The sequence below is a fragment of the Coenobita brevimanus genome, chromosome 97 (assembly GCF_032717465.1).
Source record: "Coenobita brevimanus isolate Jiangsu-jjx chromosome 97, ASM3271746v2, whole genome shotgun sequence".
NCBI lineage: Eukaryota > Metazoa > Arthropoda > Malacostraca > Decapoda > Coenobitidae > Coenobita > Coenobita brevimanus.
This window is the reverse complement of record NC_137050.1, coordinates 26,766,185-26,788,679: the sequence shown is the minus strand read 5'-3', so window position 1 is coordinate 26,788,679 and position 22,495 is coordinate 26,766,185. Positions and strand designations below refer to the sequence as shown.

The following is a 22,495-nucleotide window of genomic DNA, read 5'->3' as shown; positions in this document are numbered from 1 at the left end:
TTCTTGGGAAAAGTACAGATATGTACAGTACAACTAAATCAAGTGAAGAACAGGAATAAGATGAAGGTATTTTGCCAGTAACATTATGATTAGTAAAATGTCGCTATTGTTAATTAGGTAGCTCTATACGAAGTGTGTCCTTGGTAGTGCTCAGGTGTGAATGAAAAAGATGAGAAAAGACCTTTAAGGATAACAGTACAAAGAATATTATAACCACAACCTTCTTGCCACCACTGTCAGCTTAGATTCTTATTCTGTCCATTCTGTCACCTCTGAGGAATCTATTCTGGTGCCACAGCTGATGTAAGTTCTTATTCTGGCTGACATCAGATGAGTTCAATGGGGGAAAGATTTAAAATGGCAGAAACTGATATGGGCGGGCACCATCTTAAGAACAGAAAAACAGGATATGGGATGAGCAGCCCTGGGACAGACAGAGAATCAAGGAATGTCAAAGGACATGATGAGAAATTACTTTTACGATAATGCCAGGCTGGTGCGGAATATACTAATACCAATTGGTCAGAGCAAAGAAACACAGGTTAGGTTTTCATCATGCTGTGGGCTGTCTACACTAATCATATGACTATGAGATACTCATATTGGTAAATAAATGCCTGTCCTGTTTTACAGTTTAATTCTAATTCACCTGCTCAAACATAATCTAAACTGTCTCTCAGCTGAAACTGACGATGTCATGGCAATTGTCGCAAGGCACAATGTTTACATATTACCTATAAAGAATTTGGTTACTGTACTGTAGGCATACCTAAGCAAACATTTATCTGATTCAGTATCACATCATTGGAGAACATTACGGAAAATACTGTATAATACAAAACAGAAACATCATCACCATCATCTAATCAAACTCAACAATATCCTGACCTGCTCCACCTGCATTCATTACTACTCATATATCAACAGACCTTTAACTTCATAGAAGAAAATTTGCAACGCTTATTGCTGGCTCATGAAGTTGCAACTTGTGCTGTGTTTCTCTGTCTTGACATTTTTCAGTATGGTTGCCATTCTACATGCATATTTTTCATTCATGCAGAACAGTTGTACTAATTACCAAATTCTGAAAATTCACTGATCACTTGCTGCTTTACAGTGATGGTAGTTTGGCTTTACTTAACACTTATACTGCATCACTTCTTTTTTTAGTGTCACAGACTTATATGGATTGACAGTTCTCATTACTATTATGATACTGCTGTTCTTGTTGCTGTTGCTGTTACTCCCAAGCTTATCTGGATATGAACCCAAACAGAAGATGGAGGGCTGCAGTATTACTGTTACTGCTGATTATAATCATATTTAGTGCTGTAAAAGTCACCTAGTATCTCCCACCCGATGTGGTGTAGAATACGCAACTCTCTATCTATTTATCTACCTATAGCCTGACGCCCTAATCCCACAAAGGGTGGCCGCAACTACAACCAGTTAATGCAACATTTTTACAAATACTATAAATTTCAAAGCAAAAACAGACATTCACTTAATGATTCCACACTCATCGAAACAATCTATTTTAAAGAAAAAACAGACTTTCACTTAATGACTTCACACTCACAGAAATGGTATACTGCTGGGATTACGTTTATGTTTTGTCTTGCAAAGACCAATGATGAGCCTGGGTTATCAATTCAATACATACAACTTTTGCTAATAAACTTAACATTTATGAAACTTTCCAACCCAAACTCACCAAACTGCAGCAAATTCTGGACACCCATCTCAATATGCTGATAAATTCTTGGAAAGTAGTACAGAGCAAAATTTGTTACATCATTTAAGAGCCAGATGTCTGTGACCAAAGGGCCCTCCAAATATGGTTAACCAGTACTCATCACAACTCCCTCTCAACACCTCAGTCTTCTTTACTCATGTTTTCTTCCAAAACATTTTTGCATTTTGTTTGTTTCCCTCTCTTCATTCTTCATCAGCTTCACTCTACATACAGTTCATTTACTTCAGCTGCATCTACAACATGTACCTCCATTCTGCTTTATTTGATATGTTCAGTTACATACAATTGGAATCAATTATAATTCTTGGCTGAATTCCTCTGGCTGGCTATTATCTCCTAATTTGGAGAACTTCTGTATTTAAGTAGGAAAATAAAATACATCAAATCTAAACCGGTGAGGAAGTGTTTCTTCATACCAAGGAAGAAAAAAAAAAAAAAATCATACTTGGGTTCAGTGATTAAAAATCCTTGTAGTTAAACTTGGTATTAACAGACAGTCAAAACATTAGTGCAACAGGAAAGGCTGACAATGGGCTGGTATACCTTATACAATTCAACAGGTAGTGCAACATTAATTATATCACACAAGTTAAATAAATGTTTATCCACAGGACATGCACTTCTTACCCAACATGCCTCTTCCCTTGCATGAAGCAGTGGGTGGGGAAAGATCACTTTTTCTGTAACAAACAGGTGCTCCTTGGCCATACAGATCATTTACTCAAAGGACATCTTGAACATATACAGTACAGCACACCAAGGAGAGCTGCCTGTTCATGTCTGGCATATGAAGCTGGCAACTGAAATACATACATACACATGACCTTTGATTCATCCTACAAATTAACACAGAACTCAACCTGACAATACAAGTGAAACACACACACACACATAAAAACAACCCATGCCATTGCTACTCTGTCTTCTTGGTTCGTGGGCGTGGCTTAAACTTAGTGCGGATGGAATCATTATGTCCCTCTCTGTTACGTGCTATTTCAATACAGAAGAACTGGATGCGTGTGACAATGATGGAGTTAGCCTCAGAGTATTCATCACTGCAGTCAAGACGAATGAGGGTGGCAAAACTATAGTCCTCTATCTCCTTTTCAAAGGACATGCAGAAAGGACGCCACTTCTGCAAAGAAAGATCATCAAGAGAGGGGGGGGGGATATCGTTTATTCAGACATGAACCAGGTGGACTGTGGGAAGCCAGCCACTTAACAGGTGTTCCCAGATCTTTTGTTGAGGTTCTAGATCTTTTGTTGAGGTTATGTTGATAAATTATTATATGTTGTGAGAGTAAGCTGAATAAGTTGAGTAAGCATGTTGTCTTGTGAAGAAATAACGAAATATTCGTGAGTTGTCACTTCTCCGACAAGTCATGAAAGAAAAAGTGGAAACTGGTTATCTGAGAGGAGCACAAGGAGTGACAGGGAGAGACAGAGAGACAAATGAAGAAGTGAAGGAGAGCTTTGGTGCTAAAGCTGATGTGCTGGAAAGCATTAGGAAAAGTACCTTCCAGTGGTTTGCCCATTGGTGGAGAACAGGGAATAAGTAACCGACTAGGAGAGTGTGAGTGAAGTGGAGGGCTGGTGGGGTTAAGGGAAACCAAAGATGAGATGGAGAGGCATATGAGTGAGGGGGATGCAAGCAGGAGAGAGGGTGAGACTGATGTGAGAAAACTGGTGACAAGGAGGTGATTCATTTGTGGCCACCCCTTCCAGAATTAAGGTGTCTGGTTACGAAAAAAAAGAATGAAAGAATTGAAGCAATGAAAGGCAATTGCCACATTGTAACCTGACTGGTAGGGACAATTTCTGTGGAATGAATGTCTGGTAGGGGGTTCACAAAGGATGATATTTAGATGAATTTTGGATAGCTGTGGTGACCACATGCTTGTGTGTATGTCAGCGGAGTGGAGTGTTGTTTGAAGGGGGAGAGGTGTTGCTGATGTATTCTGTGTAGTGTTGGAAAGCTGAGCTAAGACAGGCAGGTAAAGAGTTGACAGGAGGTAAGACAGGGTTGGGTGGTTAATAAATGCTGGAAGATGGGAACGGCAGAGTGTTCAGGATGTCAAGGGCAATCATGTCTCTAACACAGAAAATGTGAGAAAGGCTACAGACTGACATCTAAATTACCCTACATATGAATTTTTGCTAACCCTCTCATGGATATTGCAAATTTTGTTTTTTACTCTAGCAATCACCAAATAATTATCCTCAGCTGAAATTGAGCCATAAAAGTCCAAGTGTTGAAACTGTGACATGACAATCAACCCTCCAATGGTCAAGATAACTCTAGTAGTTTAGGCCCTATTCCAGCTGACACCTGCTTTTATTCAGCTGAGGGTGAGTCAAAAGAGCCGAACAGTGTTAACCAGAGAACTGCAAGTTACATTCCAAAATGCCCAGTGTTTGACAGCAACTTACATCATGGAAGTTGAGTCATAAATCACAGTTTCTGCACTTTGTTTGGACATGAATTGTGGTCAGCTGTTTATTTATAAGCCAAATGGAGGCATCTAAATTACCTTATTATACAAGATTCTTTCACTGCATAACCCTAAAATCAGTTTCCAATAAAATGACAATGTCGATTTCTTTCAGATTAGTGCCATGGCTGGTGTCATGGCACCGTAACTTCAAATATCTGTAACACCTAAGCTACTGCACATCATTCATTCATTCATTGCCAGACGCCATGTATCCCAGACGGGGTGGCCAAGGGCTTAGAGTTAATTGTTTTACAGGGAGGGGCACTAATCCTCCACCAACCCCACTTGACACGTAGACTGCACATGACACCCTAAAAATTTAGGAACATATGCTTCATTACATTCCCTACCAATCGGTAAGACCAGAATTGGAATACTAGAAACTTTAAAAATTGGTGCTTTTTTTGCACACAACAGAGGTACCCTCGAATACTTATGCCACAGATGACGGGTTATTATACCATATACCATATGTTCAATCTGCTGACTCACACTATCCATCAATCAATTGACCAACATGGAGAAACTCATGCAGAAGCCCTTGATATTTCTTAAGCTTTTGACAGAGTGTTGCACTGTTTCCTGCTGTCCAAACTCCCTTGCCATGGACTTATGTCTTTTGTTCCACTGATTTCCTCATATCTCAGCGACATAAAGGTAAGAGTAAAAAATAGATGATGTATATTCCAATTTTCACTCAGTTAATGCCAGCATGCCACAAGGATCATTTCTGGCTCCAACCCTTTTCCAATTCATATTAATGATCTCTTATCTGTCACCCATTATCCCATCCATTCATATGCAGATGACTCAACACTTCACAGTTCAATCACACATAAACACCCATTCACAAAGTTTAATATCTCTAACTCACAACTCAGTACAGCCATCTCCATATATCATGACTTATCTAAGATCACTGAATGGGGACAAAATAACCTTGTCTCATTTAATGCTAGTAAAACCAAATACTTTGTATTTACAATTTACTAACAGAAAGATATTGCCAGATTCCTATATTACCTTCAATTTTTCATTCATTCATTCATTGCCAGACGCCATGTATCCCAAACGGGGTGGCCAACGGCTTAGAGTTAATTGTTTTACAGGGAGGGGCACTAATCCTCCACCAACCCCACTTGACACGTAGGGATGCCAACAGCATCTGGTGTTTCCAGGCGGTCACCCATCCAAGTACTAACCAGACCCAACGTTATATTACCTTCAATGCTACCAATAATCCTATCTCAAAAAATATTGAAATTCTCAGTGTTTCACTTAACAGTGCCAAAAGCTGGATCTCTCATGCCAGATCACTTGCTGAAACCATGTCAAAGAAACTTGGATTATTGTACAAAGTTCACAGCTTCTTCACTGACGAGCAGTTGGTTGTAGTTTATGAGAGTCAAGTGTGCTCTCAGTTGGAATATTGCTCACCCTTGTGGAATGGATGTGTAGAGGCTGCACTAAAACAACTAGATAAAAATTCAGAACAAAGCTATTAGAATTATTAACAACCCTGCTTTTACAAAGAAACTACCTCCCCTACAGGTAAGAAGGAATGTTACCTCCTTTCCATTATATAATTTACAGATACTTTTATAGCATATGCTCAGACAAAGTTGCATCTATTGTGCCACCTCTCCATGCCTTCCCCAGTGCTACACAGGCATCTGGTGGCGCTCATGACTGGAATGTCATACTGCCATATTGCAGAACTTCTGCCTATCCAGAATCTTTTATTCCCTGAACTGCATCTCGCAGGAAGGCACTTCCCCAGAGTTGTTTCCTCCAAATGTCAACCTACAGCTGTTCAAGTCCAACTGTAACAGATTTTTTAAGAATGGAGGACACCAGTAATCTAATGTATGAATTTTTTTTTTTTTTATTCATTTGTTTTTCATTCCCGTTCTGTTATTATAAAAAAAAAAAAAAAAAATGAATTTCCCACACTCATATTGTGTGGTGAAGTCAAGCAAACGATTCATCTATCTCATAATTAACATAAAATAAAGCAGATGGGAAGCTCCCAGTACAGTGTCCCCTCACTTCCTATAATATAAAAGGTCAAGACAAGTACATAGTTCACCTTAAAAAAAAAAAAAAAAAAAAGTACTGTACTAATTACAGTAGCTATGTGGTTTTCTGATATGCAGAAGGCAGTCCAAATACATTAACTATGTAGAGCTGGGTGTCACTGCATTTGGTATACCCATACTTTAGCACACAGTCTTTCATACTGTGGTACAGTGTATCTCCTGCCATGCCCTTCTACTGTAAATCAATATCTTCTAACACTGCTTAGGTCTTACTATCACAGACACTGACCTTAAAATTGGCATACTCATGCTAGAAAATATGGTATTTTATCTCATCACACCAAAAAGTGCCAGTCACATATCCTCTTACTTCTCATCACACTAAATACTGTGTAACTGTCGGTAATCTACCTACCTATTTATCTATTGCCAGATGCCTTAATCCCGTAAGGGGTGGCCACAAACAAATTGCCTCCATGTCGCCCTGTCCCCTGCCATTTCATTCCCCTGCTCCCAGCTCACATCCCCCTCTCTCATATACCTCTCCACTCCATCCCTCCATCTCATCCTTGGCGTCCCCCTCCCTCTCACCGCACTTACATACACTCTCCTCGTCAATCTCTCGCTCTTCATCCTCTCAACATAGCCAAACCACCTCAATGTATTTCTCCTAATGCATTCTATCACATCCACACCCACACCACAATGCTCCTTCACTTCCTGATTTGTCAGTCTGTCTTTTATATGTGACTGCACATGCTCCTCTCCAATAATTCATGTCATTTCCACTGCTCTCATTCTTGACTTGCGTCCCTCCAGTAAGGTCCAAGCTTCACTTCCATACGTAAGAGTTGGTTTCACAACACTGTCATGCAGTGACCTTTTTACTTTCATGCTCACTTCCCTGTTTCTTACCACTGCTTTTAAAGAACTAGCAACTTTTCTTTTTTGTACCCCTTCAAGCACTTCACCCTCTAAACTTCCATCCTTACTCATCACACTGCCCAAGTACTTAAATGCACTCAGATTTTCCATTTCCTCCTCATCCAACCTCACTGTACATGCAGTGACTTCATTTTTCTTGAAGACCGTAACTTTACTCTTCCTTACATTCACCTTTAGATTCCATTTCTTACACACTTTCCCAAACTCATTCTTAAGCCATGCAGCTCCCCTTCGTCTTCACTTACCAACACAGTATCATCTGCAAACAAGAGTACAGCGAGTTTCAAAACACTGCCCTCTCTCATTAGGGCCACTCCAACATCCACTGCTCTACCTTGTACCTCTTTTATAACCCCATCCATATACAGACTGAACAACCATGGTGACATGATACATCCCTGTTTCAACCCAACCTTCAAACAGAAAAATTCACACACTACAGCTTTAGCACCCTCATACATACTCTTCATGGCATTCAACAACTTTCCACTTACTCCATATATTCTTAATGCATTCCACATTCCTTGTCTATCTACTCTGTCATATGCTTCCTCCAAATCCATGAAGGCCACATACAACTTCTTTCCCTTCTCTAGAAACTTTTACCAGTAAAGACCTAAGAATGAATATCTGATCTACACTACCTCTTCCCTTCCTAAAATCCCCCTGTTCTTCTCCAACTAAATCCTCTGTTACTTCCCTGACTCTGCCAATAAGTATCCTACCATATACTTTTCCTGTTACACTAAGAAGACAAATGCCCCTATGATTACCACACTCTTCTTTTTCCACTTTTCCTTTGTACAGGGGAATAATTATACCTGACTTTCAATTTTCTGGGACTCTACCTTCCTCTCAGGCCAATCTGCACACCTTCCACATCCATCCTACTACTATCTCTTCCCCATGCTTCAGCATTTAACCACACACTCTAACAATTCCTGGGGCTTTCTCCATTTTGATTTTCTTCAGGGTTTCCACAACTTCCATCCTAACTTCTTTACCACTCCGTCAAACTCTCTTTACCTCTGTCCAGAACATTTTTTTATATTCTCTCCACTTTACACTCAAATTCCTTCCAAATTCCTCACCTGATTTCTTCTTGCTCTCTCTCTCTTATTATTCTTTTCACCTCTCTCTTCCTCTCAACATATAACTCTCTCTTCCGTCCCTCAACTTCCTCCACGCCCCTGTTTCTCATCCACTCACTACATGCTTTCTTTAGTAATGAAAACAAAAATAATTAGTATTTTCATGACTCAGGATATAAATTTCAGAAACTACACTACAAACAAACTAAATGAGACATACTTAATACTTGGCAAAATTCAATCTGACATTCTCTTTTATATTGAAAGGGTAAAACTGGCTTAAAAGAAATTGTAAACCAGTGATTTTCGCACACTACAGAATGAATGGGAAATCCTAATGGCACAGTGACAGGTTAACCCCTAGGATACGCAATATGATCAACCATACTGGCGTGAAAATCCATACATGGGGCCGATTTTTCGATTCTTACAGAAGTGAACAGAGTTATACCCAAAGTTTAGAGCCTGGATTTACACACCTTATGCCACAAACCAGAGCATTTTAGACCAACTGGTTCATAAGCGACAGCCCGTCAAGGTTCATGAGCTACAGCCCGTCAAACTTGAAAAAAGTTACCCTTCCAGGCAGAACAACTCCTGTTTTCTATGCACTCCCATCCCATTCTTTCCTGCTTCCTGCCTATTCAGCACTTAGTTCTGACTGGTTGGAAGGGATATACGTCACAATCAGGGCAGAGTATGTTTTCCCCAGTTTTTCCGAGCCCCTTGATCGATCATGTTTGGTATCTTGAGTAATCCTGAAAAAAGATCAATCGATCCTGTTGGCACTTTAGGGGTTAAGAACACAGTGCTTCCTTCAGCTAAATATTGCTGTCTGGCAGTAAAAAAAAAAAAAAAAAAAAAAAAAAAAGGTGAAGGATACACAAGCAATGATAAGCACAGGAGAGTATACACAAATGACTGCACTCCAGTAAGAAACAAATGGTACACATTTACAATGAAACAGAATACAAACACAATGATCAAGTTATTATTATTTTTATTTCCTCAATCCTCCGAAGCAGGATGGTATGATTTTATAGTAACGTGCCCTGTACCGGCAGGCAAGAGCCAGCCTGTCTGTGAGTCTGTGTGTGTGCTTTAACTCCTCCTAGGCTATTGGATGGATTTCAATGAAGCTTCCCAGGTGAGTTTGTCTGGTTACTAGGAAGATTTCCCAAAAATTTAGTATCCACAATTCTGTGGCAAGTGGTGGTGACCATCATCCATTCACTTGAAGTGCTGCCTACTTCTTCCTTCACATTTATCATTCTTTCTCTGTGTCTACCCTCTTCTCTTCCAATTTCTCCCATCATTCCTGCCACTTTTTATTACTCTTCTTTCCTTTCCAGGTGGCGTTACATTATGTGACAAACCTAATAGTTTCCTGTGAGCCAAGAAATCACTTACAACACTGAGTGGTAACCATAACTAACCTACACATATTCCTTACGTTTCAACAAGTGGGGTGGAGGAGGGTTAGAGCTCCTTTCCGTAAAACCATTAACTCAGACAAATGACCACCCCTTACAGAATTATTGCATCTGGCTATAGATAGATAGATAGATAGACAGATAGACAGATAGATAGACAGATATATATATATATATATATATATATATATATATATATATATATATATATATATATATATCTATCTATCTATTGCCAGACGCCTCAATCCCGTTTGGGGTGGCCACAAACAAATCGCCTCCAAGTCGTCCAGTCCCCCACCATTTCACTGCCCTGCTCCCAACTCACACCCCCCTCTCTCATATACCTCTCCACCACATCCCTCCATCTCATCCTCGGCCTCCCCCTCCCTCTTCCCCCCTCCACCTCACTCACATACACTCTCTTCGTCAGTCTTTCACCCTCCATCCTCTCCACATGGCCAAACCACCTCAGTGTGTTCCTCATAACGCTTCCTATCACATCCACATCCACACCACAACGTTCCTTTATATCTTCATTCGTCAGCCTGTCTCTCCATGTGACTCCACAGGCTCCTCTTAAATAACTCATTTCCACTGCTCTCGCTCTTGACTTGTGTCCTTCCAACAATGTCCAAGCTTCACTTCCGTACGTTAGAGTTGGTATCACAATACTGTCATGTAGTAACTTTTTCACTTCCATGCTCACTTCCCTATTTCTTATCACTGCTTTCAAAGAACCAGCAACCATTCTTCCCTGCTGTACCCTTTCAAGCACTTCACCCTCCAAACCTCCATCCTTACTCATCACACTACCCAAGTACTTAAACGTACTCACATTTTCCAATTCCTCACCATCCAACTTCGCTGTACATTCACTAACTTCACCTCTCTCAAAGACCATCACTTTACTCTTCCCTACATTCACCTTTAGATTCCGTTTCTTACACACTCTCCCAAACTCATCCACCAAGCCCTGCAGCTCCCCTTCGTCTTCACTCAACAACACAGTATCATCTGCAAACAACAGTACAGGGAGTTTCCAAACACTATCCTCTCTCACCAGGGCCACTCCAACATCCACTACCCTACCTTGTACTTCTTTTATTACCCCATCCATGTACAGATTGAACAATCATGGAGACATGACACATTCCTGTTTCAAACCAACTTTCAAAGAGAAAAATTCACTTAGTTCACCATCCACACGCACTGCAGCCTTCGCACCATCGTACATACTCTTCACAGCATTCAACAACTTCCCATCTACTCCATATATTCTTAACACTTTCCACAATCCTTGTCTATCCACCCTGTCATATGCTTTCTCCAAATCCATGAAAGCCGCATACAACTTCTTTCCCTTCTCTAGAAACTTTTCCACTAAAGATCTAAGAATGAATATCAGATCTACACAACCTCTTCCCTTCCTAAAGCCTCCCTGTTCTTCTCCAACTAATTTCTCTGTTCTTTCTCTAACTCTGTCTATAAGTATCCTGCCATACACTTTTCCTATTATACTAAGAAGACAAATGCCCCTATGATTACCACACACTTCTTTTTCCCCTTTTCCTTTGTACAAGGGAATAATTATACCTGACTTCCAATCCTCCGGGACTCTACCTTCCTCCCAGGCCAATCTGCACATCTTCCACATCCATTCTACTACTATCTCTCCCCCATGCTTCAGCATTTCACCACACACTCCATCAATTCCTGGGGCTTTCCCCGATTTAACTTTCTTCATTGCTTCCACAACTTCTATCCTATTGATTTCTTCCTGTCTTCTCACCTCTCTCCTTCTCCCAGCCATTCCCCAGCCACTCATACTCGCATTACTTCCATCCTCTACATTCAACAATTCCTTAAAGTGTTCTCTCCATCTGTTCACTTTTTCTCCCTTCTCCACTAGTAATCTACCATTTTTATCTTTCACTCCCCTGCTAACTTCACTTCCACCCTGTCTTACTCTTTTCACTTCTCTCCAGAACATTTTCTTACAGTCCCTCCACTTTACACTCAAATTCCTTCCAAATTCCTCATCCACTCTCTTCTTACTCTCTCTTACTAATCTTTTCACCTCTCTCTTTCTTTCCACATATAACTCTCTCTTCCGCCTCTCAACTTCTTCCACGCCCCTATTTCTCATCCATTCATTGTATGCTTTCTTCTTTTGTGCCACAGCCTGTTTCACCTCTTCAGTCCACCACGCTGTTCCTTGCACCCCCCTTCGTCTTCTCTTCCTTCCACACACCACATCACATGCTGCACATATTTCTTCTGTAAATATCTTACACATACCTTCCACGTCTCCCATCTGCTCCAATTCATATTTGCCCAATCGTTCCTCCACTTCTCTCTTATACTCTGCCTTTTTCTCATCCTCTTGTAACCTTTCCACTCTCCTTGCAACTACTCCTTCCTCTCGTCTTTCCCCTCTTCTATTCCTCCATCTTACTTGCATTCTAATTCTGCCCACCACCAAGTAGTGGTCAGAAAGTCCACTCCCGCAACCTCTATACACTCTTGCATCCTTTACACATCTTCGCATCCTTTCATCCACACACACATAATCAATCATTGCCTTCCTTTCATTCAGTTCACCACCCACCCTTCTCATCACTCGCCATGTATACCTGTGGATCATTTTATGCCTGAAGAGGGTATTGGCTATCACCAACCCCCTCCCAGCACAAATGTCCACTAACACACTCCCATTCTCATCTATCTCAGCAGGCACACCCCACTCACCAACTATTCCATCCACCTTCACATTCCCAACTTTACCATTCATATCACCAATCAAAAACACTCTCTCATTCCTTCCAAACTTTTCCATGCACACTTCCACATTTGTCCAGAACTCTTCTCTCACTCTTCTAGCACGATCTTGCATTGGCGCATACACACACACAATCGCCCACATTTGTATTCCAACTTTCCACTTTACCCACACAATCCTTGACCCAACTGATCCATACTGTCTTATGCTCCTCTTCCATCTTTTACTCACAACTATACATACTCCTTCCTTTGCCCTCTCATTCTCACCTACTCCTGCACATATACCCCATCCATACTCCCATTCTCTCACACTTTCTCCTCTCCATTTTGTTTCAGTTATTCCACATACATCCACTTTCGCACCCTCAAGCACCTGGACAATCTCTCTCTCTTTCACCTCATCATTCGCTCCTCTTACATTCCATGTACTCATTACCAAGTCCTTTGTCCGGTCCTGGGTCGTCATCGATTGGTCAGTCCTTGTCCGAGGCTTCTTGTTTGTTTTTTTAGTTAGTTGTTTTCCGGGGAGGGGCACTAACCCTCCGCCAACCCTTTTAGTCACCTTTTACGACAAGCAGGGATACTGGGGGAGTATATATATATATATATCCATCCATCCATCCATTGCCAGATGCCATGTATCCCAAACGGGGTGGTCAAGCGCTTAGAGTTAATTGTTTTACAGGGAGGGGCACTAATCCTCCACCAACCCCACTTGACACGTAGGGATGCCAACAGCATCTGGTGTTCCCAGGCGGTCACCCATCCAAGTACTAACCAGACCCAATGTTGCTTATATACATATATAGTATATATATATATATATATATATATATATATATTTATATATATACACTCAACCCTCGGCTATCACGGGTTCCGCTATAGCGTATCTCGCTATCACTCCTATACAAAAAACTACCCAAATACCTTTATCACTCACTAAATGCCTGCTATCACGCACCACAAATGTTCGAAAATTTCAAAAAGGCCAGGCTCCAGTGCTCCACCCAGCCAACAAAAGCTTCACTTCGTGATTGGTCGTGTGACATCAGCGCCAACCGAGCACTGATTGGCCGCCTGACCGAGTCTCCTGCCCGCCAAACCATTCAAGTGCGCGCCCTCAGACCGTGAACAGTGATAGCGAGAACAATAACCTTTTTTATGATATGACCATGGCCAACGTACCCCCTCCCCGTCCCCCTACCATCACCCAACATAATGCTGCGGCACCTGGCAGGGAAATAAAGAAGAGGAAGAACCTATGTTATGCAGATAAACTGGAAATGTGAAACTTATAGAGAATGGTGAGACCAAGCGAAGTGTGGGGAAGAAACATAACATCAATGAATCAACTGTGAGGGGTATTTATAAGAATCATGATCACATCATAGAACATGCTCATTTTTAGACTATTATATATTAATATGTGGTACAAAAAAGGTATCTTAGAGGTAAATATTGAGGTCATGGCACCAATTAGAATTATTACCATAAGTTCTTCAATTCGGCTATCATGGTTTCAGCTATAGCGCAGCCATAGCGGGACCAACTGGGAGTGATAGCCAAGGGTTGAGTGTATACTAGCAGAGGTACCCGGAAGTTGTTGCACCAAAAAGGTGAGCACTCTAATCCTATTTGTCCTAGTTCAGTCTTTCTTTCTACTCCAAAAAAATGTGTATGAAGAGAGTTTATAAGAGGTCCAGGAACTTTCTATTTCAGCTTTTGCTGCTAACACATAGTGTTTGTGTGCACTTATTTACTACCACCAGTGACCTCAAATGACCTCCAACTGGTGACCTCAAATGACCTTGGAGGTCAACCTCACATAGCTTACATCCGAACTGGAGGTCATGTGAGTCTCAATGCCAAAAATTGGACTACTGTGTCCAGTCATTCAAGTGTGTATTACCGGTGACCTCAAAGGACCTCAGAGGTCAACCTCACACAGCATATGTACAAACTGGAAGTCCTGTGAGTCTCCATGCCAAAAATTGGGCTGCAGGGGTACCTGGCGTTGCCTGGGCCAAAAAGGCAAGCATTCTACCGGTGACCTCGAATGACCCAGTTCTGAATTTCAACCCCCCTAAAACCATCCTTGGGTCACCCTGATTCAGAATATTTTGGGTCTGGGGGTCTCTGGCCCAAGGTCTGAGCATGACTAAAGGACAAACAAACAATGCAGCTCTTCTATATGTGTGTGTGTATATATATATATATATATATATATATATATATATATATACTCTGCAGAAGAAACTGACTGCACAGGGCATAATGTAAAAACAGCAACAACAAAAATCCATGGAACACATTAATGATACACACAAAACTATGCAGCATAACTGCATCCTAATGCTTGGTCATGTTGCACTAGACCTAACTTACAAAATAGAGGCAACAGAGCATGATGTCAGCTAAATTTTGGACGCAATCTGCATTCATTTCCTTGACCAACATGTGAATCTCATCTATATGGCGAATAACTCTTTTTGCCTTGCGATATGGGGCAAGGCCCTGAATATAATGTGTGCAACCATGAATGTCATAAAATTGTAGGAGATGGTTGTTCAGTACCTGGACATACAAGTTAGAATTCATCATCATGTTTTTAGGAAGAAAGCAGAAGTCTCCTCTCCCCACTTCCCTAATAAAAGAACCCAACATCATTAAACTATCATTGTGCTTGACAGTCTAATGTGTGTAGTGGTGGTTGTAAAGACTATGGTTGCGATGCCTACTTACCTGCCCAATACGGGGACAAAAACAGGTAGAGATGCTCTCATAAGTGAACATCACCTTCCTCTAGTCTTCTGAGGTACAATCCTTGTAGTTTTTTTGTAAACTGAAGCCATTTCTAGAACATTTGTTTGGTCAAACATGGCAAGCATGATGGCAGGTTTAGGTCTTTCTGCAGCCGGTGTTGGATGGTGCGGATAGAGATGCCTTGTTTTAAGCACCTCACACCTTAGGAGATCGTTGGAAGCCTTCATTGTCTTGTGATGTTGCTGTGGATGAAGTTTTCTCGGCGGGACAACACTTGGTGGGACGCTACGGGCACTGGCTGCCACTGTCCTCACTGACTCTTCTGACCGTCCAGTTTGTTGTCCCATTTCTTTGGTAGGAATGTTCTTCTGCTTCCAGACAAGAATACAAACCTTTTTCTCATAGTAAAACCTCAGTATTATAGACTAATTGGGACCCAAGCCATTCCCAAAAAAGCAAAATTCCAATAAAAGCTATATCTGGACTTCCTCCTGCTAACCCAGACTTTCTCTGATATATCAGACATTAGTCTGGATCGCACAACGGTTTTTAACCTGCCTTGTGCCAGTGTTGTTTTAAAACGGCGTGATGAAGAGCTGCAGGCAATGCCAGTGCCATTTTAAAACAGTTTAAAATTTAAAAATTCACAGTGACTGCATTTTTCAAGATTCGTGGGTAAAAATTGGCAGCCATGTATGATATCTGTTCCTCTACCATGCTTCAGGCGGTCAAGGCCATACACCCACTTGCTCCCCCCTTCACGCTTGCTCTGCCTCACTGTGCCTGTGTGCCTCACCCAGTGCTGTACATAGTCAAGGCATGTTGTAAATATTTTCACGTAAGTGTAAGGACTATATATAGTGAAATCAAGTTGTAAATATTTTCTCTTAAGTGTAAGGACTGTACACTGTGAAGTCAAGTTGTTAATACTTTCTTGTAAGTGCCAGGATTGTACACAGTGAAGTTAGATTGTACCTATCTTTGAGTAAGTGTAAGACAATGCATTCACAGTGAGAGAGACAGGAAAATTGTGGCAGATGCTGAAGTAATAAGTAATTAGATAAGTGTCCTGAACATTGCTATACCTTCCCAGCATAAACACCTGAGTCTAACTTACATAGAAAACGGCTTTCTCTCACCTACATGGTGAGCATAAGAGAGCCGGAATACCTGTACATGAGTATGCAGGACTCAATAAAACCCATTTCTGAGCTTTGGTAAGTAATTTAATGGTGAAATTCGTTGTTTTCACATCAAAATCTATCATTTTAGTCCCCCTCCCATAAAAAAAAACAAAAGATGGCCGGCATGGAGGTGACCCATTGGGCTGAAAATAGCTGGCACGCGGCGGGTTAAACTGTTTTCACTACCATTGCAGTACTGTACTGTACTGTATTATACATTCACTACAATAATCAAATGCAGTAGTCCCTCATTTATCCGGATGCTCAGTATCCAGACATGTCCATTATCCGGATGTGTTCATTATCCACACGCTGGACCTTGGCTCTATTAAACCATTATCCAAACTTACTTGCTATTATCCGGATGTAAAAATCCCCGAGAACTTTGGCCGGCCAACTGACATGTTCAAACATTTAGTATCATGGACGCTGGGCTCCAGCCGTTAATGGGAAGTAGGCCACAACGCACAACCAGAGCTAAAATGTCTGCCAGCCCATGTACAAAATGGTCAAAGCTGTGCGATCATCTAATCACTCCCAATGAGCCTCCAACACCCAAATAATAAGACTGTAACCTGCAAGCATTGTCAAAACATCCATACACATCCCCACCGAATGTCCAATTTCCCATGGCCACCGAGCTAAGTTTTCCCAACTGCCACCACCATCGAAAACAGACCACATGCCACGAGCACGTGTTCAGTGACAGTGGCCGTCCGCCTCTCTATCAAACATCCAATGTCACGCAGCCACTGGGATAAGTCTTTCCCAACCACCACCACCATCAGACACAAACCAGAAGCCACGAGTATATGTTCGGTGACAGCAGCCATCCACCTCCCTACCAATTGTTCTCACGCAGCCAACAGGAGAGAGAGAGAGAGAATCCTTCCCATGATATGATTGCAATATCAGTACAGTAATCTCTGTATAAATGCATATTATAGTACACAGTATTGTATGTGTGTATTCACTGTACAGTACACTTCTGTTCAGTATGGGTATTCATTTCAATATCACAGCCAGCCACCTTAGCCATGCGGCCCTAATGGGATTGGTTAGGATATGACAGCTTACATAATTTTGCCTGGGAAACACATTGAGCATATTTTTAAGAAAATCCTATGGTTAGTTTTGAAATGACGGGAAGAGCGTCGTTCCTGGCTGAGGGTAACTGGTAGCGACCATGCATATACCCCCATTAATACCAATACACCAGTCTTGTATGAGACAGCCCTAGCATGTATTCAATATGGACGGTGGATGTTAGCGCCAAAGTGGTGACATGTAGTGGTGTATGATATGTAGGAGGACTACAGGGCCTTGGGAACAGGCTGTGAAGCCTAAGCCCAGAGTTGGACACATAAAAAAAAAAAAAAATGTAACACAGACCACAAGCCACAAGTAAATGTACAATAAAAGCGCCCGTACACCTCTACACCGAATGGCAGTCCCCCGGCCTCAAGGATTAGTGCGAAACCCCTCACCATGTGTGACTGTCCGCTTCCCTACTAAATAGTCAGAGTCGTCTGGCAGGCCATATTAGCCATACACTGCCTGAGGCAAGGATGTACTGGTCATCCGCTGCTGCTGTCATGTGCTAACCCTTGCCTGGGCAAACGAAAGTGAACCATATATGCAGATGTCAGTTTGCCGCGTTTTGCTTTGTCTGTGCTCGAAAGCAACTGTAGGGTGCACAATGGCAGCGTTGTACTGCTTGCTGGCCAACAAGCCTGCACCTAAATTCCCGCCTTTGTTTCGCCTGAGTGCCTAGCTTGCAAGAACGGCTGTGAATGTGGTTGCTTTTGTGGTGGTCCCCTATCTTCTTCAGGTTGTGGCCCTCCTCTTCTGTATTCTCGTGTGTGTGGTGATGGCCCCACCACAACCTGAGAAGCGGAAGACGAAGGTTCTGACTCTGGTGAAGAAACGTGAGATATTGGGCAAGGTTGACATGGGCTGGACCACAGGACGCATACTTCGTAAATATGATCTAGCCTGTTCAACACCATTTGATACCAAGAAGTCATGCAACAAGCTTACGCGGTAAAGATAGGACTTCAGCAAATGCACACATGGGGGTGACAGGAAGGTAATGGCCCAGGCCTGGCACGCCATTACTGATTGGTTGACATTGATGTGGTTTTGCCAGCAACATGGTGCCAGTGTGCAAGTGCGTGGGACTGAGGTGCAGGCTGCTGTCGAGAAGTTTGCACATCTGCACAACGTTCACAACTTCAATGCATCCAAGGGATGGCTCTTTCACTTCAAGATTCCCCATGGACTTACTGGCCGTAAAGCACATGGCAAAGCCTTGGACTCGGCAGTGGAGGAAGCAGACCCGTTTTGCCAGAAAGTGCAGAGCCTGATCAAGGACGAGGGCCTTGCCCGTGGTTGTCTATAACGCTGACAAAACAGGTCTGCTCTATGGCTCCTTGCCCACCAACACTCTGGATGAGGAAAGGGAGAAAACTGTGGAAGTTGTCCAAACAACGTGTCTCTGTTTTGTGCTGTGACAATGCTAACGTGTCGCACTGCCTCAAACCCGTTGTTGTTGGGCATGCAAAACAACCACGTTGTCTCTGGGGGTTGATGGATAGCCTGCCTGTTGTGTGGTACCATTCTGTGAAGGCCTGGTTTACCACTAAGATCTTCAAAGAATGGTTCCACAGACACTTCATCAAGGAGGTTATCCATTATAAAACGGAGGTCCTTGGTATTACTTGCAACCAGGTGAAGGCACTCCTGCTTCTGGTTAATGTCCCCATGCATCCGTCTGAGAAGGATTTGGCTGCTTATGACAGGAGGATCAGCTGCATGTTTCTACCACCTAATACAACTGCTCTGATTCAACCAATAGACCAGGATGTTATAGTGGATGTGAAGAGACTGTACTGCCAGAGGTTCCTAAACGAGGTGATGGTGGTGCAGGAGGACGAGGACATGGCCGAGGACACACGTGGGGAGTAGACCTTGCAGGATCTTCAGCATTACGACCTGAAGTCTGCAGTGTTAAACTGGGTGAACGCGTGGCAGGAAGTCTCCGTGAAAATCCTCGAAGGCGGATTGTCTCATCTCCTCCAGGGAATTGAAGCCGAGCACAACTTTGAAGGGTCTGACGTGGATGATTTCCACAGCCACCTTAGAAAAGCAGGAGAGCGGGTGGACATCGACAACGTGAGGGATTGGCTGGACGACAACGGCGATGATCCTGGTTGTCAAACCATGTCTGATGTGGAGATCGCCACTGCCGCCTCCACGGCACGGAAGAGGACAGCGAGACCGACGAGGACAAGGATGGGGACCCCGACTCTCAGCCCTGCGCAACTCCTTCACTCCCTCGTCTCAGTATCCTCCGTGGTTGCCTGGAGGGGGTGCTGGAGTATGCTGAGCACCCACACTGCGACAGGGAGTTAGTGCCGCTCAGCCTGGCGATGGAGTTGCGGGCAGTCTGGGACACTGTCATCCTCCTGCAGAATCGTCGGTCCTATCGTCAGACCAAGATCAACTCCTTCTTCAAGCCTGCGACCCCCATGAGTGCTAGGCCACTGTCACCACCACCACCACCACCACCACCGCCACCACCTTATTTCCTGTCTTCATCACTGGACCCGCAACTGAAAACGTCAACAGCTGCTGAGTCTCTGTTGGACGTAAGTTTGCGTTTGTCTTCAGAGTCTCCTGAGGTGGGTAGGCCACCATCACCACACCACATGTCACTGGTCATTGCCCCGCTCTAGCAGGTTCAGGAGGGGTTCTTGGACATTTGCTAGGAGTGAATGTTTGCCACAAGACCACATGGGACAACTCTACACCTGCTGGAGGTGTTCGGATTAAGAAGCCTGTCTGCGGTGGCAGAATAACCTGAAAACAGTGCCAAAAATAGGAGGGGTACTGTACACTCATGATGACTAATTCTTGCCCAAGGGGACCCCCTTCCTACCCCTGTACACCCAGGGAAGAGGGAAAGGGGGGGGAGAAACGAGCTCCACCTGCCTCTACCCCAGCTCCAAACCCTCCCCCATACCCCTACCCAACCACGTACCCCACCCGTCATTCTTAACTGGCAGTGACATCTCAAACTGATTTCATGCTTAGCACTCTTGGTCCCACTGCTAATACAAACACAGTACACTAGGATATGTTAAAAGTATAGAACATAACTATCAACACGCTGCAGCAAGAAATTATTGCATTATGATGTTCACAGTAAAACAAAAATGTTAACAGCCACCTCAGGCCTCATGTGCTGGGTGCACTGCTATGCAAACACACACACACACACACACACACACACACACACACACATACATACACACACACACACACACACACACACACACACACACACACACACACACACACTGAATCAGTGACGAAAAGGAGACCTGCCTATTTGTGATTGGGTTAATGAGTGTGTGAGTGGTGGTCCCGTTAGTCAGTAGTTAAAAAAAAAAACTGCGGTTTCGGTCATAAAAAGAACAAAATATGGTGGAAAAAGAAAGTCTCCATATGGTTGAATCATGGCAGAATAGGACGGTGCTTTGTTTACAACTGGCAAGAAAGAGTTTGAGGGCTTCTCTGAGGAGGATGTGGGAAATGGAAGTATTAAACTGAACCAAATAAGAGTAACAGGAATAGAGAAAACAGTGAAGAGGAATGTCCAGGAGATAAAAAAGGTCTATCTATCTATCTATCTATAGCCCGACGCCCTAATCCCGCAAAGGGTGGCCGCAGACAAAACGCCTCCAAGTCACTCTGTCACCCACCATTTGACTCCCCTCCCCCCAACTCACCCCCCCCTCCCTCATATACCTCTCAACTCCATCCCTCCACCTCATCCTCGGTCTACCCCTCCCTCTCCCTCCCTCCACCTCACCTACATACACCCTCTTAGTCAGTCTCTCATTCTCCATTCTCTCCACATGTCCAAACCACCTCAGTGTATTTCTCCTAATCTTTTCAACCACATCCACATCTACCCAACAACGTTCCTTCACTTCTTCATTTGTCGACCTGTCCCTCCACGTCACTCCACATGCTCCTCTCAAGTAACTCATTTCCACTGCTCTCACTCTTGACTTGTTCCCCTCTTGCAATGTCCACGCCTCGCTTCCATACGTCAGGGTAGGGATCACAATACCATCATGCAGTGTCTTCTTAACTTCCATACTCACCTCCCTATTTCTCATCACTGCTTTCAGTGTACCAACAACCTTCCTTCCCTGCTGTACCCTTTCACGTACTTCATCCCCCAAAGTTCCATCCTTACTCATCACACTACCCAAGTACTTGAATGCACTCACATTCTCCATATCCTCACCATCCAACCTCACTGCACACTCTGTGACTTCATTCCTCTCAAACACCATAACTTTACTTTTGTTTACATTAACTTTCAGCTTCCTCCTCCTACACACTGTCCCAAATTCATTCACCAAACCTTGCAACTCCCATTCATCTTCACTCAACAATACTGTATCATCAGCAAACAGCAACACCAGAAGCATCCAAATCTCACCCTCATTCATTAGGGCCACCCCCACATCCACTGCCCTACCTTGTACCTCCTTTACAACCCCATCCATATATATATTAAACAGCCATGGAGACATTACACACCCCTGTTTCAGTCCCACTTTGAGATCAAAGAACTCACTCAGCTCACCATCCACTCGCACCGTAGCCCTAGCTCCCTGCATACTCTTTACAGCACTCAACAATTTCCCCTCCACTCCATATATTCTTAATACCTTCCACATACCTTGCCTATCTATTCTGTCATAAGCTTTCTCCAGGTCCATGAAGGCAGCATACACTTTCCTTCCCTTCTCTAGATACTTCTCCACTAAACATCTTAGAACAAATATCTGATCTACACACCCTTTTCCCTTCCTAAATCCCCCTTGTTCTTCTCCAACTAGCTCCTCTGTCATATGCCTAACCCTATCAATGAGTATTCTACCATATATTTTACCAGTCACACTAAGAAGGCAAATACCCCT

The 22,495-nt window shown here is 43.0% G+C and overlaps 1 protein-coding gene across 2 annotated transcripts in view; it reads right to left on the bottom strand.

Annotated features, from left to right (window-relative positions):
- Nucleotides 1-2,637: 2,637 nt before the first annotated feature.
- Nucleotides 2,638-22,495, bottom strand: part of LOC145413722 (protein PBDC1) — a 64,658-nt gene continuing 44,800 nt past the window's right edge. For both annotated transcript variants that reach the window (XM_080283379.1, XM_080283378.1), the window contains exon 6: nucleotides 2,638-2,891. In XM_080283379.1, the coding sequence (XP_080139505.1) occupies nucleotides 2,670-2,891 (222 nt within the window). In that variant the 3' untranslated portion in view covers nucleotides 2,638-2,669. The remainder of the gene's footprint in view (nucleotides 2,892-22,495) is intronic.